Source organism: Pelophylax lessonae (assembly GCF_965119305.1).
Source record: "Pelophylax lessonae genome assembly, chromosome: 1".
Classification (NCBI taxonomy): domain Eukaryota; kingdom Metazoa; phylum Chordata; class Amphibia; order Anura; family Ranidae; genus Pelophylax; species Pelophylax lessonae.
The window spans coordinates 163,710,888-163,737,843 of record NC_138768.1 but is presented as its reverse complement, the minus strand read 5'-3'; the positions used below and the strand labels follow the sequence as shown (position 1 = coordinate 163,737,843).

Sequence of the window (26,956 nt, the reverse complement as noted above, 5' to 3'; positions counted from 1 at the left end):
GCGCCGCCGAGAAAGGGGAGTGTCTGACGACGTAGTACTACATCGTCAGACGATAACGAGCCACTCTGCCGCAGTAATATTACTGCAGGCAGACGTAAAGTGGTTAACAAACAAACGTTAACAATTTATATGAATAGTATAAAATATATGGAGTATTTTGAAACATATATTTAACCTTTTATAATTTGTATTTACTAAAAATGTAGATCATGAAATTTTTTTGCATTCTGTCCAAAATACCATGTCAGGAAGAAAATACTTTCTAAACGCAACAGAGTGACTAATAGCAATGTACTATATTGGATATGAGCTATGCAGACTGAAAGGTTATTATACATGACTGAAATAAGTGAGGTTACAGCTGCTTAATTAACAGGACTGTTTTCTGTTTTAGTTGTGCTGGATCTCATTATTGCATATTACTGAATGTATGGATGCCTAGTAACACAGTAGAAAGATAGTGGTGGGCAGTGGTTAGTGAATCATGCAATTTGCTTTCTTAAAGTGGTAATAAACACAAAAGCAAACATTTATTATAATACAGCTGACCAATTCCTACTTAGATGTGATTGCTACATGCACATTCTTTTTAAGGCTTTTTTTTATTATTTACTTGGTGATCTGTCCAGGAAATCTGTTGTTTTAAAACAGAACAAGCTGTCCTGCAATTGAGAGAGTTGAGAACAAACTATATTACACTGACAGGGGTGCTTGCAATTATCAGATTTTATTTATTTATGTAAAACCTATCCCAAATGGAAAAAAAAAACATTGATATAACTGCTTAGAAGTGTTAGTTGGAGTTTGGCTACAATTTGTTAGTTTATCTAAATATGCTAGTCCATTAAACGCTCCCCTCAACTGTCAATGCTGCTTTCCAAAGGTGTCTCTGTTGCTTCTTCATCCAGGAAATGTGTTACTGGCCAGATTACCAGGTGAAAACAGAGGGAAAAAGACTAAAAAATAAAACTAAAGCAGTCACCACATCTAATAATTGGTATGCTGCAATATGTAAAATGTTTAGTTTTTGTTTTATTCTGCTTTAATTCATATTTTCAAAGTTAAGCTTAGAGCTAGGGTTCTCTTTTGGCTGCCCTGCAAAACATTTTAAATAAAACTTAGTTTGCGGTTATGTGCTCTTCATATTTGAGTAAGATGTGAAGTGTTTGTATTTGCATGCATTAACAAACTGTTTAGAGCAAAAACAAAATCAATATGTATTTTCAAGTTTGTTTTATAGAATAGTTTTTATTTATGTGGTTACTTTTGTTGGTGAGGCAGGTATTAACATACTGAAATAATAAAGAAGGAGTGCACTACCGCTATGTGCAGTGCTGGGACAAGAATATCCAGTGCCCATGGGGAATATGGCATACTGTGCCCCCATCCTGGGTGAATGAGGGGATGGAGCTAATGGTACCATGTAAAAGTGTATCTAATATTGTTGGCATGGGCTGTAGCGTGCCAGTGGTTGTGGTAGACCGTAGTGAACTGGTTTAATATTAGTGCACAAATATGGGGATAACAGTTGAACAGACAGGGACTCACTGCTCGAGGTGGTGTAATTGCCTGATGACTCACACAGGTGCATGCCCCGGCTCGCCTCCGTGAAAACTTGATAAAGGAAAAGGAATTGGCAGCACTCCGGGTTGAGTCAAAATCCAGATTTAGTAATGATTAAGCACACAGTCAGTGTGTGAAACGCGTCTACCTTGTCACGATTGTCATTATTTGGATGTCCAGTCAATAAATCTGGATTTTGACTCAACCCGGAGTGCTGCCAATTCCTTTTCCTTTATGGGGATAACAGTGGCAAAGGAAAAAATGGTGTCACTGAAAGAGAAAATGTGCCAGTATTAGTGGTGTTATTAGAAGGAAAAATGTCCCTGTGTCAGTGGTTTCACTGGCAGGAAAAATGTTCTTGCATCTCTGGAGATACTAGAAAGAAAAAAAATGTCCCTCCTCTGTCACTGGAAAGGTGAAAATGTAATAGTGTTGCTAACAGGAAAAATGATGCTACATCAGTATCCGTGGGGAAAAACACCACTGGTGTCACTTTTAAGAAGACTGCTTTGGCAGCTATGTCAGTGGAATGAAGGAGGGGAGGGGATCTGGGAGGTGGGCTTTGGGCATGGAGCTAAAGTGTCCTTTCACACAAACGATCCAATCAGATCCACCTGTCAGTTTTTTAGGCGGATCTCAATGAATCCTCCATGCATCCCGATGGGGCAGCGGATGTCAGCGGAGACATGTCCGCTGACACCCGCTGCAATCCGCATCCGATCCTGTCTGTGATATCCGGACAGATGGAAACCCTATTTTCCATCCGTCTAGGGGATCGGACAGGCGGTCCGCTCTCATCCTTCCTCTCACCTTCCTCTCCACACACAAACCATGTGATATGTCACAAGACAAAGGGAGACAGAAAGAGGCACAGTCTGCCCTCACTCCCTAGTGGCACCATGCTGAGACAGAGGTACTTTCTGAGCAGGCACCATCTCTCTTCCATCCAAGTAGGCTTCTATTGGAGGATGAGAGAGCAAAATTCTTTCTCTGTCAATGAGATGCTGGAGAACAGAGCAGCTGGAGCTCCCAGGCATACCCCCCCCCCCCCACCTTATATTGACACTGCATCTGGGGCATGTGCACCTTCTGCCCCTCCGTGTCTCAACCCTGACTATGTGCATCAAAATTGCCACAACAAAACTCATGAAAACCTATTACTATTAACATCAATGAATGCTTTCACACTACGGCAGTGCGCTGGCGGGCGGTGAAAAAAATCCTAAAAGCAGCATCTTTGAAGCATTGACACACAGTGCAGGGCTTGACCCCCACCCACACTCCGTCCTCACTGACTGTGATTGACAGCAACAGGAGCCAATGGCTTCCGCTGCTGTATCTGAGCCAATGAGGAGGGAGAGAGCCAAGAGAGCTCCTGCTCTTGTGCACATTGTTGGATCAAGATTGGGCTTGAGTAAGAAAGGGAGGACTGCAGGGAAGGGGGGGTCAAGGGGGGGGGGGGCTACATGCAGTTTTTTTTTTACCTTAATGCAGGGAATGCAGTAAGGTAAAAGAAAAAACTTCTGCCTTTACAGCCACTTTAAACTATTTTCTATTCATAATAATAGAGCAGGTAAATATTCTACATCCTGATTTTAGGGTCAAGGCTGAGTTATTGCTTTGCTTTTCCATTATGACGCTTTCATGAACATACATACCTCCTCCTTTCTCTTTGTGCTGCCTCTGCAGTAGTTCTTGTCTCTGTTTGCTTTCTATTGTGAGCACACACACACACTGAGTGTTGTATGTACTGCTACTGAAAGACAGATGATGTTTATCTGACTTTGCTGATAGGTCCACAGACTCTGCACTAATTCATCCCTATCCAAGAAGCCGCTCTATCACTTGACCCAACACTGTCCAACAAAAGATGACCCTTTAGTTTATATTATGTAGTTACTAAAAAACACTGTTCAACAATAGCTTCAAGTGATGTAATTCTTGAGAATGCCTGAAAATTAAAAAATTCTGGAAAGAGGTTCTGGCCCAAATTAAAAAAATCTTGAAAATAGAGATTATAGAAGATCCTTGGTTCTGTCTATTTCACGGCACAAAGTTCAATTAAACAATTTAAAGCGACACTAACCCCCCATCTGATGAATGCTGCAAAGGGTTTGATCCCGCTATTTTGGCAAAAATCTGAGGCACCAACACTAGGAGATTGGATGAGAAGAGTGGAAAAAATAAGAATATCGGAATACTTAAAAAGGTGGGGGGGGAGACAAGATTTTAGACACGGACAGTACATGGGAGGATTGGACAGAATTTAAAAAAACAAGGGGATATACACAATGGATTGAGGAATAGGAAGATAGATAAATAGAACGTTTGGGAGTAGTTAGGGATAGGGTGGGAAGGGAATATTTAGAAGGAGGGATAAGTACAAGAGAGGGAGATATATTGCTTTGTACTGTTTTATACTTGAAACAAGTATATATAAAAAAAAAAAGTGATATAATTAAAAGAAAAAAAAAATGACTTTAGATTATAGCCATTTAAAAGTAGCCCATACTGTAGCACATATGAGTGATACTGTCAGCATTATTCAAATGCAAAGTATGGTAATGCATAGCAACTAATAAGAACATGCTATAATGTAAGAATGCTTTTAAAAATATATATATTTTAATTGTTTATTGTTATTAATTTACAAAATGCAAAGTGAGCAAACAGAAAAGAAATCTAAATCAAATCAGTATTTGGTTTTAATAAATAAATGCATACATTTTTTCATAGCTATAAAGAGAATCTGAACTCTGGAAGCTGGCCCAAAAAGACATCAAGCAAAGGGCAATGACCTAGTTAACAATGTTGCCTGTGGTCTCCTTGTCACTTATCTTTTCCCCATTTTGGACTTACCATGCCCTATTCTGCATTGTACCTCTATGTGGAGGCAGCTATTTTTATAAATTGCTTCCTCGTGTTAGAGCCTCTAACCATCACCAAATCTAGCTTTAGAGCCCCTGAGACAGTCAGGAGCAGCAGCGCCTTAGATTTCACACTGAAGATATATAGCTATGGGCCTATAGGCACAGTAGTGCTTGGTACCCTCATATGCCAGGGAAAGCGCAGCTATTTTTCTAGAGGAATTCAAGACTTGCATTTTCAGGTAAACTGCTTGGGTAAAAATAAGACAATATTTCTAAATGTTCGATAAAATATAGCAAATCTTCCACTGCCACTAGCACATTTTGTAGTAAACAAGCTTAAATCCGAACTAAAGGGATGAATACTCACCTTTCCTCCAACAGTTCCTGTCCCTTAGTGGCGCAAGCATCTTTTTTTGTGTGCTGGTTTTTGGGCATCTTCATTGGCTGGTGCGAGGTGGAATCCCTCCTACACATGAGTAGGAGCTAGTAATACTGGCACACAGAGATTGGGTCGGCCACCGTAAGGTGAGTTGGGCATGCCCAGCTTAGTTTACATGCTGGGGAATGCTGAGAGCAGGCAGATTGGTGTATTTTAGTGCAGAAGAGACATTCATGTCTCTCATGCAATTAAAATCCTGCATAACAGTGGAGTTTAGTTTTACATTTTATGCCAGTTGAAGCGTGATCTACCACTAGCACCCATAAAAGAAAACTGCAGTGGCAGTTTGAACTGTTTTTTTTTTTTCCGACATGGCATGAGTCAAAGAGAAAATAATGGCAAACATCTTTTGTGTAGAAATATACATTTTCCATGATACCATGACGTCACAGGAACGTTGCTAGGAATGAGTAATTGGTTTTATGTAAATACAATGATGGTATGACTCCGAGTAGAGATAACATACTCTATAATTTATGAGAGTTCCCTGCCTGTGGCTAGTAATACAATAAAACCACACTTACATACAAAGACAGAGGTTACATAAAGCAGCCAATCTGCTATAACTTATTGTGTTTTACCCACTTTCACAAGGCATTATGTGTTTTTTCAGCTTAATTACTGCACAGACTATAATATATATGGTCACAGTAATTACATAAGTATAAGCCGAAATATTGTATGTGTGTGCGTACAGGAAGTGAATCATTGATTCTTGGATGATGCTTACACTTTAAAGGGGAAACTGACTGCTTTGCTATATACTATGTGTTTAAAGTACTATGCTTTCCCTATATTTATTTACATATTTTTTTTATTTTTATTTTTTTACAGATTGGATCGCTTCCCAACCACTTTTTATTCAGACATAGGGATCAACCCAGGAGATCACGGAGAAGTGCCCCGCACATTACAAAGCGGCTGTATGATGATAACCGGGTAATTTCACAGAAATATTAACAGTGTTATGGATGTTGACTAGCAGCAGAGTGTTTGTTATTTGTAATTGTCACCATCAATGAGGCTTAAAAAAAAATGTGGGGGTTAGTAAAAAATTAAACATATATAGCAAAAGCTTGGAAAACACCTCACTTGCCCTTACAGGAAGTGAAACATAGAGTCACCAATGCGATGATTCCCGCCAAAATGTAAGCAATCTTGACTGACAAGATAGAGAAATTTGAAAGACTCTGGCACCCTTGGGTGACCTATTTCCTACCCCCCAATTTTGATGAATCCCTCTTGTTGCCTTGATCTGCCTCCGTGACCTGAGCAACTCATGGAATTTGATTCCTGTTCCCCCCCCCCGGCGACTTACCTTCCCCCACCCCCTCTTCTCTCTTACCCCACCCCCCCACTTTTCCCCCTCCTCTTACTTCCCTCCCTCCCAACTCCTTTTCTTCTTTCTTCCTCTCCTTCCCCCCTCTCTCTTTTTCTGCAAACACTTGCAGTTATACCAACAACGTTCCTGTCTAGGTTAACCACTATTATTCAACCCACTGTTATATGGTATATGAGCTCTGTGTTTCCCTTCCTGTTTACCGCTTGTAACTTTTTGTTACAGCAGTCTTGGACTATGCCCATGACAGTTCTACCATTCACATACTTCCCCCCCCCTCTGGGATCTGAATATCTCCAAACTGTTACCTCGTCACTCGATGGTTAAACGGTGGCTATGCCTCCCCACCCAGGCACAGCGAGTTCCCTTTACGAGGTGCCTGGGGGATAGGCCTCGCCGACTCTTCTCCATCCCCAGATCCCCCATTTAGCAACCACCTTTGTCACCACCTACCATGATTAACCTGAAGTTATGATTATTTCTTGCTCAGTTACCTTAATTTTTTTTTGGTTGTATATCTACCGTTGTCCTTTGTATATCAAACGTTGTATCGTATTTGCTCTCTCTAATAAAAAGTTTGAAACAAAAAAAAAAATGAAACATACATGCTCACCTCTATGCTGCAGCATCTGTATGACACCACAGCTATCCTGCGCTAACTCTGAGAGTGAGACTGAGAGCTGGCAGATCACATGACCACAGCAGAGAACAGTGACTGTCCGTTCGTGCACCTGGCTCTTCTCCTCCAGCACTCGCTGGAGCGACAGGCTGAGGACAGATAGGGCATGCCTGGCTTTGACTCTTATCCATGCCCTGAAAGGTGGAGCCAGCTGCCCCATCAGCAGATATCAGGCACTAGCCCACTATCTGCAGACTCTGCATCACAGGGGTACATTAGAAAGGATAAATGATCCAAAAGAGAAGTATAGCCAAAAAAGTTTTAGCCATACTTTTATTTTAAGGCCTAACCCAAGACAAAACATTTTATTTTGCTTTGTCCGGGATACAATAGAAAAAGATTAGAGCCTCAGTCAGGTCTTTATTGCCACCTATTTACAACAGGGACACAGACAAAAGAACATTTTTAGTAGTGGGGAAGGGTTACAACATCCGGCAATGTTTATTGCTGTCAGTGATTTTCTTTGCTGGTGACGCCTACACCCTCATTTTCAGGCAGGACAGGAAGTAAGGGTAAATATAATGAAGAATGAAGTGAGAGACAGAAATAGGAACTGACACATTTCCACTCAATCCAGAACTGAAAAAAAGGCTAACTGGAGGCTTTAATGCTGAACTAAAGTTTCGTATTAATTTAAATAATTTTACACTTAATTTTACAAGGAACTAAGTACCTGAATCTGCACTGATATTGGCCTCCTGCAGTTCCCTGTACAGCAGTACCAATTCTGGGAAAGTTGTAAAGGTAAAACATACTTACAGGGGGAGCAAGCAGAATGTGCAGCTTCATTAGCGCCCCCTTGGGCATTAGGGGTCCTTTAGTCCAGTGAGAAATGAGAGGCATTCTTCATCAAGCCATTACCTTGCTCTAATATGTAATATAATTGTAATATAATTGTTGTTGAAGAACAAAAACTTTCTTGAATTCCTGTCTAACTGGCAATAAGGCATGCAGATTGCTTATTTTATTTCCTCTTTTGCCCATTTGGTCAAAAAGTGGATTGATGTTTAATGTCTGACCCTAGTTGCATATTATATTACGACCCATGCAAAGTTAGTTTTGGTGCATATATTCTTCACCTCTATCTATCTATACACAGTCAATAAATGTTATGTTCAGTGTTAATTGAATGAGGGGGTCCAATAATTGTTCCTGTACAAGTGCCCTCTGCTGACTATGTCTGTGACCGTATAGAATGATGAGCTTGTCAGTGTACGGCTCTTTCTTCTTACAGTGGAGTTCCGGCCTATTTTGCAACTTTAGTGATTCCTGGAGCGCTCGCTATGCTGATCAACAATTGGGCATTTTCAATTTTTTCGGGGGTCCCTTACCTTATTTTCAGAGCATTTTTGATTGTACTTCCTCCTTCTCCCCCCTCTGTGGCCACGGCCACCGACATCACTTCCGCCTTTGCATTGCATCCTGGGAGCTGTTTGTCATCACTCCCAGGAGGCTGGAATCAGGAAGAACTCCCAGAACACTCTCTGGAATCAGGAAGATTACACAGCAGATTACACTGCGGCTTCAGATGCCCACGTCTAAGATGGCCGCGCCCAGACAGCATTTTTAAAAGTAAGATTTTGACTAAAATCCAATACTGTACACCTTGTAAGTATAAGAATAGCGGTTCTGTAAAGGGCGATGGATTAGTATTATAGGGGTATTTTTAGTTAAAAAAGGTATTTGAGGTCGGAACTCCGCTTTAATTATCGAGATATAAGCTGTGTAGAAGGTTGTTGACAAACCTGTACAGCCTAACTGTAGTAGAGAAATTTAGGGTCACCAAATAGGTGGCTGCTTAGATACCAAGACTATACTTACTGAACACAAAGACAATTTTGGTAGGTAGAACAGTTCACATATATGTAGGTAAATCGACTATGTACATCACCAGCAGAACAATCACCCAGGCAAGAAAACCATTGCTTCTAATGGAGTTATTTCTCACTGGCCTTAAACATTGCTAGTGAGGGAGTGACTCTATAGCAGGGGGCTCCAAACTATGGCCTTTCAGTTGTTCAGGAACTACAAGTCCCATCATGTCTAGTTATGTCTGCGAATGTCAGAATTTTACAATGCTTTCTTGGGACGTATAGTTCTGCAACAGCTGGAGGGCCGTAGTTTGGAGATTCCCTGCTCTATAGATAGAGGTAAGTGGTCTGTAGCGATCCTGTTGCTGAAAAGTTGAGGCCAACATCAAGATGGCTTGTTGTAGAGTGCATATCTAGATCAATGACACGATGCATTTTATGTAAATTCCAGGTCTCATGGGCAGAACAACAGTATATCAAGCAAAGGACTAAAAGAGGCTACGTGATGAATACAGACTCAGAAGATCTTTTTAACGATCCTTTGTGGAAAAATCAGTGGTATTTGGTAGGTGCTGTTTTGAATTTCATTCCATAATAACATTTACTTAATGTAAATATGGGGACAGGTTAATAGTTACAGTTAGTCAGGTTGAAAAAAGACACAAGTCCATCCGGTTCAACCATAAAAAAAAAAAAAAAAAATATAGTATTCAAAACCCTACCATACAATTACATATACACAATCCTATACCCGCTGTTAATCCAGAGGAAGGCGAGAATAAACCCCAGCAAAGCATGATCCAATTTGCTACAGCAGGGGAAAAAAAATTCCTTCCCGATCCCCCGAGAGGCAATTGGATATTCCCTGGTTCAACCTTACCTAAAAAAAAAATTAGTACCCACTTATATTATGTACACCTAGGAAAGAATCCAGGCCTTTTTTAAAGCAATCTAATGAGCTAGCCAGAACCACCTCTGGAGGGAGTCTATTCCACATTTTCACAGCTCTTATGGTGAAGAAACCTTTCTGTATTTGGAAACAAAATCTCTCTTCCTCTAGACGGAAAGAATGCCCCCTTGTCCTCTGTGTTGACCTTAAAGTGAATAACTTAAACCCAAGTTAATGGTAACCTAGCTCTCTTTAGAAGCATATACTTACCTTCCTTTTCCTCCCAACTGATGTATTCAACTACTGGTAAAAGGAAACCCTGTATAAGCTTGAGCTTCAGTTTACACAGGCGTATAGATTTCCTGTATAGTGGTGATTGGCCCATGTCACAGATTCATTAACAAAAACACCTAATTTTGTAAATATTACAATGAATTTATTGCCTACAAATGTCTTACCCTGGCTAATGCTTTAAAAAACCTATGTTCAGTGTATATTTAAACAAGCAGGTACATGCATTTTGGTATTTAAATGGTAGCAGTTTTTGAAAGTACAGTATGTGTGAATATTCCATACCAGTTTAAAGCTAGTCAAATAATAGAGAAAATGACCCAAATGTACAAATGTTCCAAAGAGCAGATTTTCCATAACCTTCCTTATGAGTAGGACAACCATATTTAGTTAAAGGCTTTGAGATTACATTAGTGCCATAAAAGAGCTATTGCACTATTGCTTAACTCACATTGTCTGCTGTTTTTGATATACATCAGCTGATTCTGAAGAGTAAACTTTGTAATAGATGCATTCCTGCCAACTATTAAAAAATGTGTCCAAACATTTTACTTACCATGCATAAATGATGCCTGAGGTCATTTAGAATAATTTAACGACTTACATTTACTTGGGAGTAACTTCGTTTCTTAAGCCTATTGAAAGGATAGGTTTGCACTTTCCTGCTAGGGTGCTTTGCATTAATTCACACGGATTAATGTGCGTATTTTTGCGTGTTAATGCGATGAATAGGCTGGCAGAACACCTAAATGCACACACTAGCGCAATGCCGTGCATTGTAAATTACATCTATTGGCAGGTGCGTTGAAGTGCAACCCAGTTGTATAAACCAAGCCAAAATAATATGGGCTGGCGTTGGCATTTAAAGAGCTAGTCCCGCATACAGTGCATTAGAAATGATTTACTTCTTTGCTCAGTTAAGGGATTATTCTCTCTATGGTAAAAAACAATGTATAACACTGAAGGGAGGGGTTGGGGTCAGATAGGTTGGTAAGTATATATTTTTAATGATGATGCTCTTTAAAATAGATATAAACCATGGTGGTCATTAGAGCCGGGCAAACAGGGTACATGTTCTGAATATTTTGGTGAGTGCCATGGGTCTAACGATGCCACAATCTCCTGCATTTATTTTCTTTAATTTGTGTGCTTTAACAGCTGCTGGGTTCAGTGTAATGATTAAGCACAACGTTTGTGTGAAACACGTCAACTAGCAGTAGCTTTCATGTGTCCTGGTTGTGTTATCTGTCTATGAAGATTATGCAATAAATGGTGCTAGGACTTGCCATGGTGTGCAGCTGGTTCTTTCTTGATTGTTCTGTGCCCATCTGCCAGCATGTCTGCCGCCTGTCAGACTTGTAGCACAGAACTGAGGGAAGTTCTCTGTAACTCCTCCTCAGCTCTGTGCTACAGGCCTGACAGGTGGTGGGTGGGCTGGCAGGCAGGTACAGAAGCTGGCAGCTACTAAAGTACACTAAACAAAATAAATGTGGGAGGTTACAACATCTGGATCCTGAGCACTTCCCAATTCTCAGTGCAATGCAAAGCAGCACCAACGGGAGTTCATTTCAGGAAGGAAGACAGGAATTTGTGCTGGGGACAGTTTTTATTCTGGGGGAACAATTGTATCGGGAGTCATTTTTGCTTGGGGAAGAAATGTGTCTGACCCCTGTGCATGGTGCATTACTTACAGTATTTTTGACCCCCCCCAAGCTTTGTGTGTTACTTACTCTTGATCCCTGTGCCCTATGTGTTACTTATTTTTTGACCCCTGCAATACAGCTGGTCCCTAAGTAATAAACATTCGACTTATAAATGACTCCTACTTACAAATGAAGGGAGGCAACGGGAAAAGAGAGGAAATCTCCCCCTAGGTAGGGAAATTCACTCCTGTAAGAGTCATCATGGAAAAAAGGAGTCTCCTCTGAAGCTTTAACACCAATCCTTGTTTCCTCAACAACCCAAAATTTTCAAAATCCAATTGCCATTGGGACAGAAAGTGAGGTGAAATCTTCTGAACAGTGGTACAGACTGCAAAGCAAATGATACAGGGGTGTTAACCCTTCCCTATGCTATCCAAAAAAACTTAAAAATTATTTTTTGGCTGGTACACTTAAAAAATGTATCTGTTCGGACTTACAAACAAATTCGGCTTAAGAACAAACCTACAGACCCTATCTTGTTTGTAACCCGGGGACTGCCTGTACGTACATTTGGTCCTTGCACTTTGTGCATTACTTATACCCTAATTATTGCATTCTGCGCATTACTTACTTTTGATCCCTTTACACTCTGCATTACTTACTTTTGATCCCTTTACACTCTGCATTACTTACTTTTGATCCCTGTACTATGTGCATTACTTACTCTTGATCCCTGTACTCTGTGCATTACTTACTCTTGATCCATGCACTTCGTGTGTTACTTACTTTTGATACCTGTACTCTGTGCATTTCTTACTCTTGATCCATGTACTTCGTGTGTTACTTACTTTTGATTCCTGTACTATGTGCATTACTTACTCTTGATCCCTGTACTCTGTGTATTACTTACTCTTGATCCCTGTACCCTGTGCATTACTTACTCTTGATCCATGCACTTTGTGTGTTCCTTACTTTTGATTCCTGTACTTTGTGCATTATGTATTCCAAACCCTTTGTGCAACACATACTTCTGACCCCAATATTTTGTTCGTACATACCCTTGTCCCCTGTGCTTTGTACATTTTGTATTACTATCCCCAGCATTCTGTGTGTTACATACTCTTGAACTCTGTGCATTACACACTCCTGGACCCTGCATTCTTTATGCTGTATTGTACAATATATACTCCTGACTAAAAATGTATGGTCTTAAAAGATACTGGTTACGAAGTAGCCCTCAACTATTTAAATGTAACTCTTCTTTAAGTTAAAGTGTTTGTTACCCCAACATCATATATTCCTGATATGTGCCTGCTGTACCATGTGCTTGTATGAAAAAAGTTATCTTTGTATTGCTTCCTTTGTGTGAAATCCCTGGTGTCCCAGCCAGCCCCTTTGCTTTCTTATCAAAAACTGACCACGCTAAGCAGGAGAGCACATCGTGGTCAGTTCTCTAACTGTGTTGGGAACTGCTCTCCTCCAATGATCATAATTGTCCTAACAAACCCCCCTTGAACAGCCTTTCACAGGGAAGCTCCATGTAATGTTGCTTCTCCTCCCCCCAGCTCTTATGCTGCTGAGAACAGAGGAAATGTAATCTCTTGTTACAAAGGGAAAAAATTGTATTTATCATGCTTTTTTTTAAATCTATACACCAATACTTTGCATTTAATTTCTTTTTTAAACTGAATGGGTTGATTTACAAGGTGATTGTTCAGCTCTCTTTTCATATTCTGGGTGCAGAAAAGCAAATGTCAATCTTAAACACACACACACAGAAACAAACACACACTGAACTGGATAGACGTGTTTCTTTTTTCAATCCTAATAACTATGTAACTATGTAATGGAAGAGTTTCATTTTTTTTTTTTTTTTAAAGATTGTGCTGAGGTTTATATATGTCTGCGAGACTATCATTTGTGGCACAATGCTTAAAGCAGATTTTGTGGGTACAAGGACTGTGCTATGTGTGTATGCATAGTGCGCAGCATCACAGTGACATACCCAGGGGTGCACCGGGTCAGTCACAATCCTGATGTAAACGCTACCGGAATGGGGGGTGGGGGGATTATTAAACTTTAGCACACAGAATCTTGTGCAGCAGTGCATAGCAACCAATCAGCAGATTCAGTATTAGTAAATCCCCAAAAGTGTATCATTAACACTTTCCTTCATTCATGTATAGATTACTGCTGCTGCTTGGCTCTTTCCAGACTGCCTGATTTACTAAAGGATTTAAAAATGTTCACAAAAAAAAATTGTCTGAAGATTTACTTCAATTGTTCAGTCCAGTAAAATACCTGTTTACTTATTACAATCACCTCATAATTGAATAACTTAAGTGGATATTCACACATTTAAGTGGCTGAACATTCTTAAATCTTTTTAGTAAATCAGCCTCCTTCTGTCTTTATACATGCACTCCAGAGATGTCTGCAATGGAGTATTTCAGGGCAGGGAACCCCAATGCACCTTGCTGCCGATGTGCATTGCAACGCAGCCACATACTGACATATGCTGTAGTGTGATTCACTACCAGAAGTGGTGCAAGCAATGTTTTGGTGCGTTCTAATGCATTAGGCAGCCTATTCAAATGAAAGGACTGGCTTAACACAACGTAGGTTAACACAAGGCCCTACAAGATCAATCTATGCAGCAACCATCACTAGTTGCCTTATGTATAGCAGCAGGGCTTTTTTTCTCAGAGAATAGGTGGAGGAACTCCCCCCTTCTGAGTCACTTATAGTCTCCGCCCCTACCCACCTCCGAGCACCGTCCCTTAGTACCACCCCCTACACACCTCCCAGCACTGCCTCATTTAGAGAATACAAAGCCAAGTATCATTATGTCGTGGTAATTAATTTGTATGGAATTTGGTAGTGATTACAAGAAAAGCAGTAAAATAGATCCCCTCCTTCCAGCAACAATATACACCCCCAACAATAGATTCCCCCAGCAATAATAGACCTCCCCAGCAACTTTGGACCCCTGCAACAAAATATCACTCCAGCAACAATTGACTCCCAGCAGCAAGAACAGATCTCCCAGCAGCCAGCAACAATAGACTCTCCAGCAGCCAGGAACAATAGACCCCTCCCTCAACAGTAGATCCCTTGCAACAACAATTGACCCCAACAGCAACAATAGGCCACCACACAAAACTGAATTTTCTCCAGCAACAATAGATCCCCCAACAGCCAGCATCAGTAGACCTTCCATCACACTCCACCTCAGCACCCCTTGCCATTACATACATTCAGTGCTGGAGGTGCCGGAACTGCGTTCCCCCGCGTTCCTGCTGAAAAAATGCCCTGTATAGCAGTTTCCGAGATCCCGCCTTATTGGACATCTATCCTGCATGTTTGAAGCGTTCTGCACTTGGACAAGGACTGTGGGTTAGTGGGGTGTCGGAGAGGAGATTATGGTGTGCCCCTGTGCAGCAGTAGTCTTCAGTGTGTAATATTAAAAGTTATACTTTAAAGTGGTTCAAGATGCATTCCCTGCATTAAGGTAAAACATGTCCCAGTAGTTGTATTGCCCCCCCCCCCTTTAAACACTTACCTTTCTCGATCCAGCGCTGTGCCTGTGTGCAGAGGCAATCTCCCCCCTTCCTCTTCTCACAAGACACAGGGGCAGCAGTGGTAGCGATTGTTTCCTGCTGCTGCTGCTAATCAAAGCCTGTGCGGAGGGAGCAGGGTGTGGGTTCAAGCTGAACTGTGTGTGTCTATAGACGCACAAAGCCCGGCTCCGAAATATGACCTCATGAGTGCCCTTATAGAAGCCGGATTGCTATGGAGGCACTCGGGAAGAGGAGTGGACTGCACCAGCAGGAGACTCCAGAGGCACAGAGCAGGTAAGAATAACTTCTTTTTATTTTAGGAACAAAAATAAAAAATTCTTTATAATCACTTTAACAGTTTCCCATTCATACAGGATTGTTTTTGTATACACTGAGAAGTGAGATACCCCTTTGTAATTCTTGTTCTTATGTTCACAGAGAGACACAAGAGTCAACCCAAAGTTGCCAAAGCTGGATTTACATGTCATACCAGTCTGGAGGAAGGGAATAACTGGGAAAGGCAGTGTTGTAACCGTTCTTGATGATGGGCTGGAATGGAACCATACAGATATCTATGCAAACTATGTACGCTTAAATTTCTACATATATCATTTACTACCTGTTACTTTTTCTTACTTTGGTGAAAGATGTGTGACGAAACATCAATTTCATGTTAAAATTTCTCTTAGGGTCCTAGGATGACCAATTAGAAGAAGGCAACCGCACACCAACTTGAGAGTGATAGTAAATGATAAAAACCTTTTATTGAAAATCCATAAAATTCAAAACGACAAACCAAGGCCAGGAGGGTAAAAAACAGTTGACGCGTTTCACGAAACTATGTTCGCTTAGTCATAACTGACTAAGCCAGTTAAGCAGGTATGACTAAGCGAACATAGTTTCGTGAAACGCTTCAACTGTTTTTTAACCTCCTGTCCCTGGTTTGTCGTTTTGGATTTTATGGATTTTCAATAAAAGGTTTTTATCATTTACTATCACTCTCAAGTTGGTGTGCGGTTGCCTTCTTCTAATTGTACAGCTGTCGGGACTACAGACCTAACCTGCACCCTTCTGATTGTGAGGACATTACACCAGAGCGGTCTCTGTGCTCTCATATCCTAGGATGACCACACTCATTTAATACACCGTATCCATGAAGGAAGCGTGTTGTCACCCTAGGCCAGAAAGTGTATTAGGGCTACAGAGCACTCCCTCCTCATCTCCACAGCATAAGGCAGAGGTGTTCTGTAGTACACAGAGGTAGACTGGGAAGGGCTAATAAAACTTCTTATGATAAAAACACACAGTGCACAGGGCAGCACTGGATTGCAACAACTTCTTTTTTGATTATTTTGATATGTACTGTATAATATACAGTATATACAGATTTAACCTAATACTTTCACGTGCATAGTAAACAGACCAAAGGGAGAAAAAAGAGAAGCTCATTTTAAGGGTTTACGTACACTTTATTCCCACATTTACAAAGAGGAAAATGTAAAAAGGAAACAGTATCAGTTTGTTGAGGCTTAAAGCGTTTGTTACCCCAAAACTCCATATTCCTGATATGTGCCTGCTGTACCATGTACTTGTATGAGGAAATATCCTGTTCTCTTTGTATTGTTTTTTTTATGTGAAATCCCTGGTGATCCTGCCAGTCCCTCTGCTTTACTATTGAAAACTGACCACACTAAGCATCCTCCAATGATCAGACTTGTCCTGACATGCCCACACTGTACAGTCATTCACTGGGAAGCTCAGTGTGCTGCTGCTTCTCTTTCCCCCAGTTCTTTTGCAGCTGAGAACAGAGGGAATGTGATCACTTATATAAAAGGGAAAAAAGGTATTTATAATGTATTTTTATATCTATACAAAATATGTTTTGCCTTTAATTTCTATTTTAAACTGAATGAGTTGTTTACAAGGTGATCGTTTACAATCGCTTTAAGCTTTGCACTCTAATTCCTAAGGCATTAGTCAGGTGCCATTATAGGTACAGTCCTCACAGACAAGGGAATGTAGATTGGAAATGTAGAATATACACAAAATGTTACCCTAATTTTCACATTTCTGGAAAGAAAATTGCATTGGATAAAGAGGAGGCTCAGTTTTTGCCACTAAGTAGACTGGAATACAACTTGGAGTTTATGCTTTTTATTATTCTAAATTGATGCTTTGTATTTCAGGATCCAGAAGCAAGTTATGATTTTAATGATAATGATAAAGACCCATTCCCAAGATATGACATTACAAATGAGAACAAGTGAGTATCCATGGTAACACTTGTTACGTTCCGCAACCTTCTGCAACAAACAGACCAATTCAAAGAGCATTTTGTAACATTTAAAAATATACATCCGCCTGTTCTACTCACAAAAATGTATATGGTTCTTTTTAGGCAATCTGGCTATTTGACACAAATTGTATTATTTGTCATTAATAACATTTCTCTGCTTTGTTAAACTATGTAGCCTTTGTGGTGGTAGTTGCTGAGAAAGGAAGTAAGAAAAATATATTTACAGGGACACTATAATCAATAACAATGTGTTTTTAGCCTCTGTGTTTAAAGAGCTTTTTGATGTTGCTGATCTGTTGGCTGCTTGCGGTTATGGCAATGCAACCGATCATTTAACACACACTGACACAAGCTCAAAACTTATTTAAGGTAAATTATGAATTTGATTTCTAAGATATACAGTGGCATTAATTTACTAAAACTGAACAGTGCAAAACCTGGTGTAGTTCTGCACAAAAACAATCAGCTTCCAGGTTTTTTTTTGTGAAAGTTTAATTGAACAAGCTGAAGTTAGAAGCTAATTGGCTACCAGGCACAGCTGCACCAGATTTTGCACTCTCCAGTTTTAGTAAATCAACCCCAGTATGTCTTATTTATGACATATCAACATTGGTTAGTGGTGGTCAACCTTACCGCCCCAGAATATTAAATTATTATAAGTTTGTTTTTACCCCATTAATAAAAGAGTGGAAATTTCACATTTATTTAAAGAAACATGTAGAGAAGGAACTAATTTTGTTGGCTGAAACAAGAAACTAATGCCTCGTACACACGCAACGATTATCGGCCGACCGATCGTCCGACTTTTGTCCAGAGTGGTGTTTTGTTGGTTGGAATGTGCCTAGACTGCACACGAATTTTCTCGCCCAACAAAAATCTACTTCAGAAGTGATGTCATGTGCTGGTTAACTTTCCGTGTGTTTTTTCTTCTCTGAGCATGCCCAGTCTTGATCTTCAGATTTTTGTCTGGCGAAATCTGTACTGACTGACGGAAAATCGGCCGTTGTGGTGACGGCCAACAAAAATTTTATAGCCTGCACACCAGATTTTTTTCGGCCGAAAAGTCAGAGTCAGTTGTCGGAAGCATCATACTAACAAGCCGAAAACCGGCAGATCGGACGTTGGCCGAAAATTCCCGGCCAATAATCGATGCGTGTGTACGAGGCTTTATACAAGTTTCAACACTATGATGGAGCAAGAGAGAGGCTTAAAAAGCTTTCAGGGAGAACCCAGATGTCATCATTCACTAGCTGATAAGGGGGAAGCAGTTGTGGTCTTAAATTTGAATCATTATCATAAGGCCCTGAGACAACTTGTAGATAACAAAATCCAAGATCTTTTAAATAGTGACCTCACTGCATCTTTCAAGAAAGAGATGATACATTTATTAGTTTTCAGTATCCATGGCAATTATGGACAAAGATTTAGCAGAGATTAGTACCTGTCCTTCCTGTGGCCCCAATATTCTATCATATCCCAAAGATGCACAAGGGGTCCTCTCCACTGGTTGGCCGACCTATTGTCCCTAGCAACAAGTGCCTTTGCACACATTTGGACAATTTGATGGGCAGGTTCCTTCAACCTTTGTTGTGGAAACCACTTTCCTACCTAAGGAGTACAAAATATTATATAAAAAAAAAAACAACAACTAAAAAAACTGAATTTAAATGGCAACCCTAAATGGTTGACGTGGTGTTTTAGCAGCTTTACACTCATATATCCCTCATATGTATGTAGCATTACCCCTGTATGAGCCAGTACATAGATGCCCAGGGTCCCTTTTCCCAGTAGTTTTCTCTCAGCCAAGCACAAAATTCTGATCACTCTTCAGCTCATTAACCAGTCTCGGGGGGGGGGGGGGGTTTCTGATGCTTTAATAAGAAATTGGATAGGTGATATGTAATGGTAGGATACCCCAGTAACCCTTAATAATGATTTAAGGACACTGAACCTTCTCTAGAACTGTGAGCCAAGTCCATGCACAAGTAAACGATGGACTGAGCTTTGTAGGAGCAACTTGAGTAGGATAATCTTCCTCTTTGGACAGTCCGAGTAAAGTTTGTTCACTAAGAATTAAACAGACTGAGCTCTTCAGGGCAACTGACACATTGTCCCCTTTAAACTTGCTGTCTCTAGGATAACAGGGATAGCAATAGCACACAGTCTCTAGGATCTCTCTCACTAGTCTGTGCTCAGTAATGTCCTTGTAAAATCGGTTGTGTCCTTTCAATATCCTCCAGACATTTTCACCCTGTGGTACCAGACTAGATTGTCAGACAACAGCCTCTCAGTCAACTTCAGCAACTCTCAGAAAAGTAGGCCTCCAGGTAGCCCCACTCAGGCATTTGACAACCCGCAGGCACAAGGCAGAATGGTCTAGGGTGCTAACAGCTCCCCTAGGCTGTGATCTTTTACTCAGGGAAAATGACCAGGCTGCTCTCAGTCTCAGATTATTTATACAGACTCCCAATCACCATCTGGGCACCTCCCTTGGCCAGGACTCTCTTAATATTCAGCTGCTGATTAGACCCTTGCGGCCAACTAACTTCCAGAAGATTTCAGCACAACCAAGAAAAATCAAACACAGGAACACTGATTACAATGAGCCTAAATTTGCCTAACAATGAAATGCAGCTCTATTGGATACAGTTAGCTAGAACTAAATGTAACTAATCCTAGCACTTGCCTAGGAGGGTGCTACATGTATATTTTTGTTGACGTACAATTATTCTCTGCATGATAGGGGGGGTTAGGTATCTCCAGAAGTGTGAACATGGGGGGATAAGTTTGCCCCCACATACGCTAACCTATACATGGGTTGGTGGGAAGAGTGCCACATTTTTTGTTGATCTCAACTCTTTTCGGTCTAATATAACATTTTTTACAGATACGATGATCTTATTTTCATTGTGGGCTGAGATATGCACACAATATAATTTTTGCATTTGAATGCAAATGGTTACAATTTGAGTTTTACATTTGACACACAGGATACTCAGTTATCTAGACTTGATATTACATGGATCATGCATGGATCACAAGATCTTTATACAATCCTATCTTATGCCAATTAAAAAACAATATTTGCTTTACAAAAAGTCATCATCCACCTGATGGGATCAGAGTCATACCCCCAAGGAATAATTCTTAAAGGCTCAATGTGATTGTTCCACATTAGAATGTTTCTGACTTAACTTCATGGCAGTAAAAATGGGTAGTCCCCCATCTCTGTTGCTACCCCATAGGGCATTTAATAATAAATTAACTCCCAGCCTAAGGCCTCTATTTCATAACTAGCCACTAAATGGGAGGAGTGTGCTTGTATTTCCATGAAATTTAGTCATGAGACATTAGACATTTTGGGTGGGTTACATAAGACAAAGGAATTACATTTTGACACTGTGGACAGAATGTTCTATCCAAAATCTACAGTTACCAAGCAGGCAGGCTCAACAGGGTAATGTGAGATGAAGGTGTTTCCTTAAGACCAGGATGCTGCCCTACAGGTGGTTTCTGGAGACACTTGAAAGGCTGCCACCGAGAAATTTGGAAGACTTTTCATAGAGTTTGAGGTCTTTTCTTTAAATGAAGCCAAACGCTTTGTATTATAAGCCAGGATAATAGCAGAAACAATCCAGGAGGCAGTCATCCTAATGAAGACTGGCTTCCCTTTGTTCTCACCTGAAAGCAGGGCAAGAAATTATCTTCTGTAGCCTCCAGTTAGGCTTGCAAAGTCCTTCCTATGGCCTGCAGATGAACTTGACTGGTTGTGTTGACCCAGAAGTACTAATTTCTGATTTAGTTTAAAGGAAGAAACACTCCGAATAAAAGACGGTAAATGCACTATTAACACCCTGTCTGGATAAAGAAAAAGATCATGTTCTTTTTTCCAGCTTAGGGCTCCAATCCCTGATACCCTCCTGGTGCAGGAAACTGCTAATATTCACACAAGTTAAACCTCAAGAAAGAAAGGAAGTCCAACACAAGCAGAATATTTAATTTAAATAACAAAAGCACAAAGATGTTTGGTTTCTTTTAAAAACTGTACAATTCATTTCTTAGTAGCCTTTTGCTTGGAAGTAAAGGCGGGATGAGATGAAATCTTTCCATAAATTAAAACTTTATCCATTCCCTTCTGAGGGAATTCCAGGGCATGGCATATCCTGGGCTTTTCTGGTGGAACAGGGACAGAGGAGACAACATTTACAAATTTCTTAGAGATTCCATTGTAAATTCAATTTCACTTGCTCTGCTAGAAAGAAGAGTGGAAATTACCCTGGATTTTTCCATATGTCCTATAAACCTCAAAGATAGGGGAGCTTGGTCTGAAGTGCAACCAAGATGGACATTTTCTCGAGGAGCTCCACCAAATGCCACCTGTATATTCAGTGCAATGGGGAAAATCGGCCTGTCCGCACCTTCCTCTTGTTCCCCACACTCACAACTAGGGAAAAACCTACCTCCGATGTTCAGATCCCAACAGGGAGACTCTCAGCAGAAACAGCCATCCCCATCCCGCTCTACCCTAGGGAATTCCTTCTGCCAAGCAATGGGCTCTGCTGAGGCTTCCTTGATAACTGCTCTGCAGCAAATGCCTAAGATGATGGATTTCCTGGGCATTGCCGCAGAGCCTATCCTCTGCCATAGCTGACTTGGAGGCGGACCTGGGTACAGTGACTAAGAAACGTACAACTGCTAAACAGTCTGTCCAGCGTCATGAGGGAGCCATTACTGATCTACAGCAGATCACAATCCACTATAACCACCATGTTATACAGATGCAGCGCCACCTGGAGGATCTCAACAATAGAGGTCGTAGACGGGATTTCCATGTGAGAGGCACCCCTAAATCTGTGGAGCAAGAACAGATCCAGCAAGCTCTGCAAACCCTCTTCAGTGATCTTCTGGAGAGACCTCCTAATACCCTGGTGTCCTTTGAATGGGTGCAAAGAGTCCTGCGACCACTGGGGGGGGGGGGGGTGGTGGCTGGTGGGGTCTTGCGCATGTCCACTCTTAGGAAAATTTTACTTTTAATGGCTCTGGTGTCCAGGTATTCCAGGATCTCTCAGCTATCACCTTGCGTAGCCGCAGGGCTTTACGAATGCTCCTGGCTGCCCTGCAGGAAAGGCAGTTTGTATACCACTGATGTTTTCCATTTAGCCTGTCTGCCACCTCCCAGGGCAAGACAGAGGTACTTTGTTCTCTGGGGGATCTTCACTGTTTCTGCACAATGCTGCACCTGCCTGAGATATCGGTTCCAGAGTGGTACCGGAAGTTTTGGCTACCTGATAGCTTCTCGGCACTATCTACAAGGATCTCTGAGTGAGTCCGAAGGCATTGAGGCCATTCTAGCTCATCCTGATGCAGTGCGGATTTCTGTGATTAAAGCCATATGACAATCTTGAAGACTTTGAAAGATGCTATACTTTTCCTGCCATTCAGTTGCATAAGCCCTGAATATGTATAGCAGGATGGAGAGTTGGCAGCTAAGTTTCTGCAAACTCGTTTTTTTTTCTGCCTGTTCTTGCCTGCAGTTTCCAGGCGTCAACTTGGAGTCTGGACTGGAGGGCTTGTGTTTATTCAGTTTGTTATGATATCACTCAAATGCCTAGGGGCATCTGGAGACTTGCAGGGAGTGGTCTCCCATAGGTGTTTCTCTTGTCTCATCCTGGCTGACTTTTCATCTTGCCAGACATTTCCCCCACAGGTCTTTATGTATCTTTACCCTCAGACAGCGGTCTCCTGGGTTATCAGAAACATATGCTCCTATCGGAAGAATTTGGGCATGCTTCCCTTAAGGGAGCTTCTGTGATTCCTCGTTATAGATCCCTTGAGCTAGTTAATAAGTCTCCTGTAAGTACCCCTTTCCTGGGGCTGAGGTCCTAGTGGTTTAGTCAAATGAAGGGCTATGGGGTCTTAGTTGGTTAGGCTTTTCCCCTTTCACAGGTGTACTCCCCTCAAGACATGTGCAGAATGAAAAAAATTAGCTTTTTTCCGTTATTTACATAAATTTGTTTAGTTAAATTTGTTTAATTCATTTTTAGAATTTCTTTTATTTATTCAAATTCAAATTATTTTAAAATTTATGAATTCAGTCTAATCGAATTTGAATCGAATTCCATTCTAAATAGAATTTATTCTATTAGAATTTTGGAAAATAGTTCTATTTTTTCTATTCTATTGTTTTTCTATGCTATTCTATTATTTTCTAGTCTTTTCTTTTCTTTTACATTCTATTATTTTCTGTTATATTCTATTCTTTTCTATTCTATTCAAATTCATTCTATTTGAAATTTGAATTTCAGAAAATGGTTGTATTGTTATATTCTTTCTATTCTTTCTATTCTATTCTATTATTTTTTTATGTTTTATTCTATTCTATTCTTTTCTATTCTTTTCTTTTATTTTGTATTATATTCTTTTATTTTCTATTCAACTTTATTCTTTTCGAAATCCGAATTTCGGAAGATGGATGCATCTATTCTATTCTTTTTTATTGTTTTTTTTTCTTTTCTATTCTATGGTTATAATTTTTTTTAAATTTTTTTTCTGTTCTGTTATTTTCTATTCCATTCTTTTCTATTTTGTTCAAATTTGAAAATATTCTATTCGAATTTCAGCGGGTTATATTCTTTATTTGTTATTCTATTCTTTTATTTATTTATTTAATATTTTATTATTTTCTATTCTTTTCTATTCTTTTCTATTCTTTTCTTTTCTTTTTATTTTCTATTCTATTCTTTTCTTTTATATTCTTTTCAAATGTATTCTATTTGAAATTTGAATTTCAAAAGATGGCTATATTTTTTCTGTTTTATTCTATTCTATTCTTTTTTAATCTATTCCCTATTTTCGATTCGATTTAATTCTGTTCTTTTATTACATTCTATTCCTTTATTTTCTATTCCATCCCTTTATTTTCTATTCTATTTTTTTTTCTATACTTTTAGTTTGTATTGTGTTCTGTTTTACTCCATTATATATAATTTCTATTCTATACTTTTCAATTAATTTCCTTTATTTCTATTCTATTTTATTCTTTTCGGAAATTCAAATGTGATTCGAAAACTATTCTAATACGATTTGAATTTGATTTGAAAATCATTGGGTTTCAAATTTGGTCCGAAATTTTGTTTATTTATTTTGAGTTCCTTTAAATTTGTTACTATTGTAATTCAAAAATTCGTATACATCCGAATAACAGAAGATTTGTCTGAATTTTAAATCAGAACTAAACAAACTGCACATGTCTACTCCCCTCCCCCTTCTTTCTACTGCTGGGCTAGGACTATGTATGTAAGAGTGGAAAGGTCAGGGGGTTTATGGTCATACATAAGTCTTTCTTGATGCTTTATTTTAGCAGAATTGGAGTGCCCGTAAGTTTCTGGGCTTATGTATATTTTGTTAGGAACTCTTTCCCCCACTTCACTTTGCCTGTTTGGGGCATGGAGACCTGCCCTACAACTGACCTTTAGTTTTCCTGTAGGATATTTTTATTTTGCTGTACTATAAGCCTTGATTTGAGTAGATATCATGAACCTTTTGTTGTTTTTGTTAACTAAGGTTCTTTCTAATCCCCACAGGACGTCAGCAAGACGGTATTTTCGGCGGTGAGTATTACTCCCCCGGCAGACTAGATGATCTTGGTGACCCTCTTGGTCACGCTTTTTCTGTGTTCCCCCCTTCAGCAGAGGCTTGATTCCTCTGCTGTCCCTCCCTGAGGTGAGGCTATTTTCTTAGTCTTCTCTAATTGAGGGTCCGGCGTCTTTTTTGTTTTGTATAGCAGTACCCTCTTGGGGTTCTTTCTGAGGGCTTGTTCCCTCAGTGTTGTTTTAATTTTTTTCCCCCCTTTCCTTTTCTCTATTCTTACTCACTTACCTTTCCTTTTTTTTGGTTTGTCTGCTTTGCTTTCTTTTTTTCTTGCTATGGCAGTGTCGTGTTGGTAGGTGAGCGGTGGGCATTGTGACTGACTTCTCCCCCCTATCTGGTCGGGCCTTTCCCAACAGCTATACTTGGTGTGAGCTTCGACTGGTGTACTTTTGCAATGTGCCCTTTTGCAACCACGGGGTCACCTCAGAGTGGAACTGGCTCTCTAACCTAGAAATTTGTATCTCCTAATGCGAAGGGGGTGAATACCCCAGAAAAGCGTTCCCTCTTCTACCATGAGCCGTTTAAACACAATGCTAGCAATGCCATCATACAAGAGACACACTTCTGTGCCAACCACATTTCTAAATTATACAAGGATTAATTTTCCGACGGGATACCATGCTATGAACAGCTAAGCTAAAAGACAGTATCCATCCTGTTCTCAAGGCACATACTGTTTCAGCTTTTGGATCAATGCCCGAACCCTGAAGGGAGGTATCTAGTTCTTAAAGGCACTATCCAGGGTTAGCCAGTTACATTTGCTAACATATATAGCTCTAATGATGGCCAGGTACCTTTCATTTGACAGGTCAGTTAGATTTTAATGGATTTTCCACAAGGTATCCTGGCAATGAGTGGAGATTTTAACCACTTTCTTACCACGCTATAGCCGAAATATGGCTACAGCACGGTTCTCTAGTTCCAGGAGGATGTCTATGAATGTCCTCCCAGAACCACGCCCCTTGTATGCGCCCTGTGATCATTAGTGCCCTGATTGTGAGTGCAGCCCCATTAGTGCTATCAATGCTGCCCATTAGTGCTGCGCATCAGTGCCATAAATGCTGCCCATCAGTGCTGCATATCAGTGCTCATCAGTGCTACCTATCAGTGGCAGCTATCAGTGCCGCCTATCAGTGCCCAATAATTCTACCTTTCAGTGCAGCCTCATCAGTGCCTCCTCATCAATTCCACCTATCAGTGTCCATCAGTGCAGCCTCTTTAGTGAAGGAGAAAAATAACTTATTTACAACATTTTTTTTTCAAAGTTTTCTTGACTTTTTTCATTTGTTTTACAAAAAATAAAAAAAAACAGTGGAGAATAAATACCACCAAAAGAAAGCTATATCTGTTTAAAAAAAATGCTAAAAATGTCATATGGGTACAGTGTTGCATGAACATGCAATTGTCATTCAAAATGCGACAGCACTGAAAGCTGAAAAGTGCCCAGTAGACAAGCAGTTAACCTCCCATTGAACCTGTTGCTGGATACCTCAAATGGTGTATCTTCAGCTCCTTACAGAGCCCTACATGCAAATAAAAATGTCTCACTGACTTACTGTACACCTTTATGACCCCAGGCAGTCACTGTTTCCAGTGGATAAAGACTTATTTTTTTTCTCTCCGATGCACAAAACGTATTCTAGAATTGATTTTGTTTTCCTTTCCCAACCAGACTTACCATATCTAGGGATGGTGACGATCGAGCCACTAGTGTTTTCTGACCTTCACTCAATTACAATGACACTTTCCCTACCACTGGAGGTTTGGCATATTAAACCTTGGCGCCTGGATGCCTCATTGCTATGAGACCAACTGAACTGCTTGTGGTTGCAAGCGAAGCTTCAGGAGTAGGAATGGGCGAACGGTTTGGCCCGAGCATTAATTGGCTGTTCGACCGTTCGATGAACACCCGAATTATTGGGGCGT

The 26,956-nt window shown here is 40.3% G+C and overlaps 1 protein-coding gene across 1 annotated transcript in view; it reads left to right on the top strand.

Annotated features, from left to right (window-relative positions):
• The window catches only part of PCSK1 (proprotein convertase subtilisin/kexin type 1), an 89,887-nt gene that overhangs the window by 10,077 nt on the left and 52,854 nt on the right, over positions 1-26,956 (top strand). Inside the window, exons 2-5 of the mRNA XM_082257717.1 lie at positions 5,707-5,811; positions 9,153-9,266; positions 15,523-15,669; positions 17,271-17,347. Coding sequence (XP_082113843.1) covers positions 5,707-5,811; positions 9,153-9,266; positions 15,523-15,669; positions 17,271-17,347 — 443 coding nt within the window. The remainder of the gene's footprint in view (positions 1-5,706; positions 5,812-9,152; positions 9,267-15,522; positions 15,670-17,270; positions 17,348-26,956) is intronic.